The 10,518-nt window shown below is 33.5% G+C and overlaps 4 protein-coding genes across 4 annotated transcripts; all 4 read left to right on the plus strand.

The window, feature by feature from the left end:
- The first annotated feature begins 3,294 nt into the window (after positions 1 to 3,294).
- LOC137631672 (golgin subfamily A member 6-like protein 7) lies at positions 3,295 to 4,254 on the plus strand. The gene is made up of 3 exons (XM_068363546.1): positions 3,295 to 3,739; positions 3,866 to 4,033; positions 4,160 to 4,254. Exons 1-3 carry the CDS (start codon positions 3,295 to 3,297, stop codon positions 4,252 to 4,254), a joined length of 708 nt encoding a protein of 235 aa, XP_068219647.1.
- A 6-nt stretch (positions 4,255 to 4,260) lies between these two features.
- Positions 4,261 to 5,433, plus strand: LOC137631673 (golgin subfamily A member 6-like protein 7). Its single transcript, XM_068363547.1, has one exon. The coding sequence runs from the start codon at positions 4,261 to 4,263 to the stop codon at positions 5,431 to 5,433; it is 1,173 nt and encodes a 390-aa protein (XP_068219648.1).
- Positions 5,434 to 5,446: 13 nt separating this feature from the next.
- On the plus strand, positions 5,447 to 6,798 carry LOC137631674 (golgin subfamily A member 6-like protein 7). Its single transcript, XM_068363549.1, has 3 exons — positions 5,447 to 5,649; positions 5,901 to 6,089; positions 6,312 to 6,798. The coding sequence occupies exons 1-3, from the start codon at positions 5,447 to 5,449 to the stop codon at positions 6,796 to 6,798; spliced, it is 879 nt and encodes a 292-aa protein (XP_068219650.1).
- Positions 6,799 to 6,853: 55 nt separating this feature from the next.
- LOC137631675 (golgin subfamily A member 6-like protein 7) lies at positions 6,854 to 7,648 on the plus strand. The gene has a single exon (XM_068363550.1). The coding sequence runs from the start codon at positions 6,854 to 6,856 to the stop codon at positions 7,646 to 7,648; it is 795 nt and encodes a 264-aa protein (XP_068219651.1).
- Positions 7,649 to 10,518: the final 2,870 nt, after the last annotated feature.

The following is a 10,518-nucleotide window of genomic DNA, read 5'->3' on the forward strand; positions in this document are numbered from 1 at the left end:
AGATTGGATTCGGCTTAACAATGGGAGATTGTAATTTGTGGTGATATCTTGAATATTCATCAGGAAATGAATGTATTTGATTGTTGGTTATACACTAGTTTTTATTATATCAGATTTATAGTTCTATGTTGAACAGGCTGACTTAATTCTTTTTATAGTTTACATATGAAATATGTGTTTTAATGTTGTTAATGTTTTTGAAATATTTTATTTTAATTGCTCATTACTTCTTATATCGTTTATTTATTTTCTTATTTCTTTTCCTCTCTGGGCTATTTTTCCCTGTTGGAGCCCTTGGGCTTATAGCATCTTGCTTTTTCAACTAGGATTATAGGATAATAGTAATATTATTATTATTATTATATTTTTATTATTATTATTATCATCATCATCATCATCATCATGATTATAACTAACAGCAACAACAACAACAACATAATAATAATAATAATAATAATATTATTATTATTATTATTATTATTATTATTTACAACATCATCATCATCATCATCATCATCATCATCATCATAATAATAATAGGCTTTCTATTTATCCTTCGTATCTATTTCTCCCATTATCTCTCCTCTATACACGCATAAACACGGATAGTAGAGAGTAGAATCGCAATTGAATATACTGGATGATTTTTACTGATGATAGCACTATACTCAATTTAATTTTAATGAGGCGCATTTGCACTGACTCGCAGCCGTGCCCTTTTAGCTCGGAAAAGTTTCCTGCAATCTGATTGATTAGAATTATCACGTCCAACCAATCAGCGATCAGGAAACTTTTCCGAGCTAAAAGGGCACCGCTGCGAGTCGGTGCAAATCTGCCTCGCTCAAAGAAATGGACTATAGGGTTGTAGTTTAGCGAGTAATAATAATAATAGAGGCGGTCCAGTCACTTGCAAAGTGGATATCTCAAAGGAAGAGTTAGAATAAGGTCAAGAAAGCACTTTCTAGATATGCTGACCTTAAAGAGATTTTGTTTTCAGGCAGCTCATTGATTTAGATGATTAAGACGAGTGACGCTATATGTAAGGGAGTAGACACACTGCTGATGGGAGTCTTTGTGGGTGGTTGAAGGTATCGATGTTGTGGACGTTCACCGCACAGGAGTTTCATCCCTGATTCACATATAATGGATGAGCTTGATTGTAACTTACTTTTCTTTTATTCCGATATATTGGGAATGTGTTTTGGCACACACACACACACACACACACACACAATATGGATTGATGAACTAGGAATGTTTACTGGTGTGGACTGGTATAGAAAGACCATAAACAAACAGACGCAATTGGAAGATCTTTTCTGAGGCCGCTGTTCTGTAGTGTACTAGTAACGCCTGATTTTATATATAATATTACATGTACACGTGTATGTATATACGTATGTTTACCTTTGTAATTATTTATCTCAATAAATAAATACCGACATAACCCTTGAGTTTTTGTAATGATTCTTAATATGCTCATAAAAACGAGAAAAAGAAAAGGTGTTGGGAATAAAATATTCTAAGGGTTGAGGCATCTGAGTAATATATACATGAAATACCTCCATGGATTTTTGAATCTCAAAAATATTTTTTGTTATCCTGTTCCCAAACACGCACCATTTTTTAATATATATATCCTGGTTTCCCCTTTTCCACACCTCCGCAGTTCATGGAAAATCCAGCAAAATACGTTCCAGGATTATCTTACTCTTTCCATAAAATAGTAATTTTTCACTGGACTGAAATGGAAATAAAAAATGTCCTCTCCCCTTTTCGAAAGGATTTTCGAGTTGGCCTCTCAAAATCTCCTCTGTTAGGGTCGTAAGCTAGAGGTTGGGGGGGGGGGGGGGGATCTTGGTGCCCCCCCCCCCTTACCATGGAAATCACTTGGGGAGTTGTGGGTAATTATAATGCATACTTAAATAATTTTATTTTTTAATCTTGCTTTAGAAGTTTAGAGGCACCCTTCTCCAAGAGCCTCCCCCCCTGTTCTCTTTAGCTACGCCACTGCTGTTTTCTAAACATTTTTATCAGATTTACAATTTTCCTTATGTGGATATCGTCCGGGTAAAGTTTATTATAAAAGAAAACTCTCTCTCTCTCTCTCTCTCTCTCTCTCTCTCTCTCTCTCTCTCTCTCTCTCTCTCTCTCTCTCTCTCAACTAATTGAAAAACCATTATCTATGATCTGTTTGTGATACTGTCCATCTATAAGAAATTCCTTATACCTTAGTTTTTTATCAGTTGAATGTGACAGATGATATACAGTTGTAGTATTTATAACTATAGATTGAAATATCTTCTTTATCATACATGACTTATTCGAAGGGATGGATTCATGTTGATAATATATTAACTACCACCATCTTTACCATTCTGTGAGAGAGAGAGAGAGAGAGAGAGAGAGAGAGAGAGAGAGAGAGAGAGAGAGAGAGAGAGAGAGAGAGAGAGAGAGAACGAACTAAATATTTCTTGATACTTTTTTCCGGAATAGAATCTTATTAAGTCAAAGGATGTTTTCCATAGCCAATGATAAGATGACTATTTGTTAATAAGTTGATTAGCTATTTTTCTTTCCATTTCCATCTCATCTTTCAATTCTGATGTTTCTCCTTGTATTATTTGTCATTATATATTTCCTTACTTGTTTCTCTTTCGTTGTCGTTTCCTATAAAAAAATATTTCCAGACATTCTCGAACAAACACTATGGAGAATTGTCGCCATGAAAATTGACTTCCCGGACAATGTTGAATTTTCCTTTAGCCCTTTTTATCAATTACCTGACTATAAAGAACGTAAGTCTATTCAACCTTTATGCAAATCAACAACTCTAGAAATATCAAGGAAGAAATTTGAAGTTTTCTTTTGGTATCAAACGTTTTTGCTGAAGATTCTCAGTTCGAAAGTTGAGTAATTTTACTTTGAAGTGCAAATACCAATTTGTGAATATTTTCTATGGTTGATTGCAGTGATGATTTAGGTAAATCAGAGAATTCTATGGTTGATTGTAGTGATGATTTAGGTAAATCAGAGAATTCTATGGTTGATTGCAGTGATGATTTAGGTAAATCAGAGAATTCTATGGTTGATTGTAGTGATGATTTAGGTAAATCAGAGAATTCTATGGTTGATTGTAGTGATGATTTAGGTAAATCAGAGAATTCTATGGTTGATTGTAGTGATGATTTAGGTAAATCAGAGAATTCTATGGTTGATTGTAGTGATGATTTAGGTAAATCAGAGAATTCTATGGTTGATTGTAGTGATGATTTAGGTAAATCAGAGAATTCTATGGTTGATTGTAGTGATGATTTAGGTAAATCAGAGAATTCTATGATTGATTGTGGTGATGATTTAGGTAAATCAGAGAATTCTATGGTTGATTGTAGTGATGATTTAGGTAAATCAGAGAATTCTATGGTTGATTGTGGTGATGATTTAGGTAAATCAGAGACTTCTATGGTGGATTGTGGTGATGATTTAGGTAAATCAGAGAATTCTATGGTTGATTGTAGTGATGATTTAGGTAAATCAGAGAATTCTATGGTTGATTGTGGTGATGATTTAGGTAAATCAGAGAATTCTATGGTTGATTGTGGTGATGATTTAGGTAAATCAGAGAATTCTATGGTTGATTGTAGTGATGATTTAGGTAAATCAGAGAATTCTATGGTTGATTGTGGTGATGATTTAGGTAAATCAGAGAATTCTATGGTTGATTGTAGTGATGATTTAGGTAAATCAGAGAATTCTATGGTTGATTGTAGTGATGATTTAGGTAAATCAGAGAATTCTATGGTTGATTGTAGTGATGATTTAGGTAAATCAGAGAATTCTATGGTTGATTGTAGTGATGATTTAGGTAAATCAGAGAATTCTATGGTTGATTGTAGTGATGATTTAGGTAAATCAGAGATTTCTATGGTGGATTGTGGTGATGATTTAGGTAAATCAGAGATTTCTATGGTGGATTGTAGTGATGATTTAGGTAAATCAGAGAATTCTATGGTTGATTGTAGTGATGATTTAGGTAAATCAGAGAATTCTATGGTTGATTGTAGTGATGATTTAGGTAAGTCAGAGAATTCTATGGTTGATTGTAGTGATGATTTAGGTAAGTCAGAGAATTCTATGGTTGATTGTAGTGATGATTTAGGTAAATCAGAGAATTCTATGGTGGATTGTAGTGATGATTTAGGTAAATCAGAGAAGTCTATGGTGGATTGTGGTGATGATTTAGGTAAATCATAGATTTCTATGGTGGATTGTAGTGATGATTTAGGTAAATCAGAGAAGTCTATGGTGGATTGTGGTGATGATTTAGGTAAATCAGAGAAGTCTATGGTGGATTGTGGTGATGATTTAGGTAAATCAGAGAAGTCTATGGTGGATTGTGGTGATGATTTAGGTAAATCAGAGAAGTCTATGGTGGATTGTGGTGATGATTTAGGTAAATCAGAGATTTCTATGGTGGATTGTAGTGATGATTTAGGTAAATCAGAGAATTCTATGGTTGATTGTAGTGATGATTTAGGTAAATCAGAGAAGTCTATGGTGGATTGTAGTGATGATTTAGGTAAGTCAGAGAAGTCTATGGTGGATTGTAGTGATGATTTAGGTAAATCAGAGATTTCTATGGTGGATTGTAGTGATGATTTAGGTAAATCAGAGATTTCTATGGTGGATTGTAGTGAAGATTTAGGTAAATCAGAGAAGTCTATGGTGGATTGTGGGGATGATTTAGGTAAATCAGAGATTTCTATGGTGGATTGTAGTGAAGATTTAGGTAAATCAGAGAAGTCTATGGTGGATTGTGGGGATGATTTAGGTAAATCAGAGAATTCTATGGTGGATTGTTGTGATGATTTAGGTAAATCAGAGAAGTCTATGGTGGATTGTGGTGATGATTTAGGTAAATCAGAGAAGTCTATGGTGGATTGTAGTGATGATTTAGGTAAATCAGAGAAGTCTATGGTGGATTGTGGTGATGATTTAGGTAAATCAGAGAAGTCTATGGTGGATTGTAGTGATGATTTAGGTAAATCAGAGAAGTCTATGGTGGATTGTGGTGATGATTTAGGTAAATCAGAGAAGTCTATGGTGGATTGTAGTGATGATTTAGGTAAATCAGAGAAGTCTATGGTGGATTGTAGTGATGATTTAGGTAAATCAGAGACTTCTATGGTGGATTGTGGTGATGATTTAGGTAAATCAGAGATTTCTATGGTGGATTGTAGTGATGATTTAGGTAAATCAGAGAATTCTATGGTGGATTGTGGTGATGATTTAGGTAAATCAGAGACTTCTATGGTGGATTGTGGTGATGATTTAGGTAAATCAGAGAATTCTATGGTGGATTGTAGTGATGATTTATGTAAATCAGAGAATTCTATGGTTGATTGTGGTGATGATTTAGGTAAATTTAGGTAAATCAGAGATTTCTATGGTGGATTGTAGTGATGATTTAGGTAAATCAGAGATTTCTATGGTGGATTGTAGTGATGATTTAGGTAAATCAGAGACTTCTATGGTGGATTGTGGTGATGATTTAGGTAAATCAGAGAATTCTATGGTGGATTGTAGTGATGATTTATGTAAATCAGAGAATTCTATGGTTGATTGTAGTGATGATTTAGGTAAATTTAGGTAAATCAGAGATTTCTATGGTGGATTGTAGTGATGATTTAGGTAAATCAGAGATTTCTATGGTGGATTGTAGTGATGATTTAGGTAAATCAGAGACTTCTATGGTGGATTGTGGTGATGATTTAGGTAAATCAGAGAATTCTATGGTGGATTGTAGTGATGATTTATGTAAATCAGAGAATTCTATGGTTGATTGTAGTGATGATTTAGGTAAATTTAGGTAAATCAGAGATTTCTATGGTGGATTGTAGTGATGATTTAGGTAAATCAGAGATTTCTATGGTGGATTGTAGTGATGATTTAGGTAAATCAGAGACTTCTATGGTGGATTGTGGTGATGATTTAGGTAAATCAGAGAATTCTATGGTGGATTGTAGTGATGATTTATGTAAATCAGAGAATTCTATGGTTGATTGTGGTGATGATTTAGGTAAATTTAGGTAAATCAGAGATTTCTATGGTGGATTGTAGTGATGATTTAGGTAAATCAGAGATTTCTATGGTGGATTGTAGTGATGATTTAGGTAAATCAGAGACTTCTATGGTGGATTGTAGTGATGATTTAGGTAAATCAGAGACTTCTATGGTGGATTGTAGTGATGATTTAGGTAAATCAGAGACTTCTATGGTGGATTGTAGTGGACTTCTATGGTGGATTGTAGTGATGATTTAGGTAAATCAGAGATTTCTATGGTGGATTGTAGTGATGATTTAGGTAAATCAGAGAATTCTATGGTGGATTGTTGTGATGATTTAGGTAAATCAGAGATTTCTATGGTGGATTGTAGTGATGATTTAGGTAAATCAGAGATTTCTATGGTGGATTGTGGTGATGATTTAGGTAAATCAGAGATTTCTATGGTGGATTGTGGTGATGATTTAGGTAAATCAGAGAATTCTATGGTGGATTGTGGTGATGATTTAGGTAAATCAGAGAATTCTATGGTGGATTGTGGTGATGATTTAGGTAAATCAGAGAAGTCTATGGTGGATTGTAGTGATGATTTAGGTAAATCAGAGAATTCTATGGTGGATTGTAGTGATGATTTAGGTAAATCAGAGAAGTCTATGGTGGATTGTAGTGATGATTTAGGTAAATCAGAGAATTCTATGGTTGATTGTAGTGATGATTTAGGTAAATTTAGGTAAATCAGAGATTTCTATGGTTGATTGTAGTGATGATTTAGGTAAATCAGAGAATTCTATGGTGGATTGTAGTGATGATTTAGGTAAATCAGAGACTTCTATGGTGGATTGTAGTGATGATTTAGGTAAATCAGAGACTTCTATGGTGGATTGTAGTGATGATATAGGTAAATCAGAGACTTCTATGGTGGATTGTAGTGATGATATAGGTAAATCAGAGACTTCTATGGTGGATTGTAGTGATGATATAGGTAAATCAGAGACTTCTATGGTGGATTGTAGTGATGATATAGGTAAATCAGAGACTTCTATGGTGGATTGTAGTGATGATTTAGGTAAATCAGAGACTTCTATGGTGGATTGTGGTGATGATTTAGGTAAATCAGAGAATTCCATGGTGGATTGTGGTGATGATTTAGGTAAATCAGAGAATTCCATGGTGGATTGTGGTGATCATTTAGGTAAATCAGAGAAGTCCATGGTGGATTGTGGTGATGATTTAGGTAAATCAGAGAATTCCATGGTGGATTGTGGTGATGATTTAGGTAAATCAGAGAATTCCATGGTGGATTGTGGTGATCATTTAGGTAAATCAGAGAAGTCCATGGTGGATTGTGGTGATGATTTAGGTAAATCAGAGAATTCCATGGTGGATTGTGGTGATGATTTAGGTAAATCAGAGAAGTCCATGGTGGATTGTAGTGATGATTTAGGTAAATCAGAGAAGTCCATGGTGGATTGTAGTGATGATTTAGGTAAATCAGAGATTTCTATGGTTGATTGTAGTGATGATTTAGGTAAATCAGAGAAGATTGGATTCGGCTTAACAATGGGATATTGTAATTTGTGGTGATATCTTGAATATTCATCAGGAAATTAATATATTTGATTGTTGGTTGTACACTAATTTTTGTTTATATCAGATTTATAGTTCTATGTTGAACAGGCTGACATAGGTCTTTTTTTATAGTTTCTATATGAAATATCTGTTTTAATGTTTTTAATGTTTTTGAAATATTTTATTTTAATTGCTCATTACTTCTTATATCGTTTATTTATTTCCTTATTTCATTTCTTCACTGGGCTATTTTTCCCTGTAGGAGCCCTTGGGCTTATAGCGTTTTGCTTTTCCAACTAGGATTGTAGCTTAGCTAGTAATAATAATAATAATAATAATAATAATAATAATAATAATAATAATATTATTATTGTTATTATTATTATTATTATAATTAACAACAACAACAATAATAATAATAATAATAATAATAATAATAATAATAATAATAGGCTTTCTATTTATCCTTCCTATGTATTCCTCCCATTATCTCTCCTCTATACACACATACACACACGGATAGAGAATAGAATCGTGATAAAATATAGTAGACGATTTTTGCGGATGATAGCCCTAGTTGGTAACAGTGAAAAGAAGCTGCAAAGACTGCTGGAAGATTGTGAAAGGTTTAGTAGAAGGAGAAAGTTGATAGCGGATGTTATCAAGGATAGTTTTAGTGTTTATTTATTTGGGTATTTTGGAGAACTTAGTAAGAGATAATGTTCTCACGACGGAACGTTTGTGTCAACTGAAGTCAATTCTATTTAGTGAGGCAGATTTGCACCGACTCGCAGGGGTGCCCTTTTAGCCCGGAAAAGTTTTCCTGATCGCTGATTGGTTACACGAGATCATTCTAACCAATCAGATAGCAGGAAACATTTCCGAGCTAAAAGGTGCACCGCTGCGAGTCAGTGCAAATGCACCTCGTTAAAAAAAATTGAGTATAGCTTGATCTGTTTTGTAAATACACGCACGCTCATATACACCATGTCTAGGCCTACACGCAAACAAACACACGTATGGATTGATGAACTAAGAAAGTTTGCGTGCGTGGAGTGGCAGAGGAAGACTATAAACAGACGCAAGTGGAGGGACTTGTCTGAGGACTGTTGTACAGTGGACTAGTAACGGCTAATATATATATATATATATATATATATATATATATATATATATATATATATATAATATATATGTATATATATATGTATGTATGTATATGTATATAATATATATATATATATATATATATATATATATATATATATATATATATATATATATATATGTATATATATACATACATATATATGCGTGTGTCAATATATTTACAATGTATGCATACGTGTATATGAGTATGTATGTTAGCCTTTGTATATATTTATCTCAATAAATAAATACTACATAACCCTTGAGTTTTTGTAATGATTCTTAATATGCTCATCAAAACGAGAAAAGAAAATGTGTTGAGAATAAAATATTCTAAGGGTTGAGGTATCTGTGTAATATATACATGAAATACCTCCATGGATATTTGAATCTCAAAAATATTTTTTTATCCTGTTCTGGGCCAAACACACCATTTTTTAATATATATATCCTGGTTTCCCCTTTTCCACACCTCCGCAGTTCATGGAAAATCCAGCAAAATACGTTCCAGGATTATCTTACTCTTTCCATAAAATAGTAATTTTTCACTGGATTGAAATGGAAATAAAAAATGTCCTCTCCCCTTTTCGAAAGGATTTTCGAGTTGGCCTCTCAAAATCTCCTCTGTTAGGGTCGTAAGCTAGGTTTGGGGGGGGGGGGGACTGGGTGCCCCCACCCCCTTACCATGGAAATCACTGGGGGAGTTGTGGGTAATTTTAAATGCATACTAAAATACTTTTATTTTTTAATCTTGCTTTAGAAGCATCTTTCTCTTGGAGGCCCTCGGGGGTAGGGGCGTTTTAAAAAGCCCCCCCCCCCCCCCCCGTCCTTCTTAGCTACGCCACTGCTGTTTTCCAAACATTTTTGTCAGATTTATCATTTTCCCTTATGTGGATATCGTCCGGGAAAAGTTTATTATAAAAGGAAACTCTCTCTCTCTCTCTCTCTCTCTCTCTCTCTCTCTCTCTCTCTCTCTCTCTCTCTCTCTCTCTCTCTCTCTCTTATGCAATTTAAATGGGTTTATATGAAGACTTTACATTCCATACGACGACTTTTGTGATATATGGGTGCTGCCAGAGTACGATAATGTACCAATATGGTAACTTCTACCTAAACTTGATGAGTCTAAGCATTTGCTTTATCTTATAAACTATAGTTTTTTATATTTACCAGTAATCTGGTAAAATTACTCAAGTTTAAATAAGGAACTTTGTTTTATATAATGACAACTCTTCAATATTACTACTGAATTTTCCAAACAAATAGAAAGGTTTCCATATAATTCTTTTCCTTATGTGTTGTAATGAAAGAATTTTTAAAGTTTTAAACCCTATAATTTAAGTGGTCATATATTGATTACAAAGACTGAAACATGAAAAGTCAAGGTTTCCATCAGATAAATTATTCTTTTCTTTGTGCGTTGTGATTAGAGAATTTAAAGTTTTAAACTGTAATTTAAGCGGTCATATATTGATTACAAAAATTGAAATGTTCAAAGTCAGGTTTAAATTTTGTAAACTTTTCATAGCTGTTCTAAACTAAGACAAATTATCTATATTCACCAATATGAACACGAATTTTCAAAAATAGTTTGGTATTTTTTGTAATGTTTTCCCATAGCCATCAAATAGATTAGCTTTAGTAAAAGCACAGGTTATTAGACTATTTATAAATTATCAAAAACCTTAAATTTTAGCTTTCATTATTTTTTTTATGCCATCGGCCTACATTTATAG

The sequence above is a fragment of the Palaemon carinicauda genome, chromosome 40 (assembly GCF_036898095.1).
Source record: "Palaemon carinicauda isolate YSFRI2023 chromosome 40, ASM3689809v2, whole genome shotgun sequence".
NCBI lineage: Eukaryota > Metazoa > Arthropoda > Malacostraca > Decapoda > Palaemonidae > Palaemon > Palaemon carinicauda.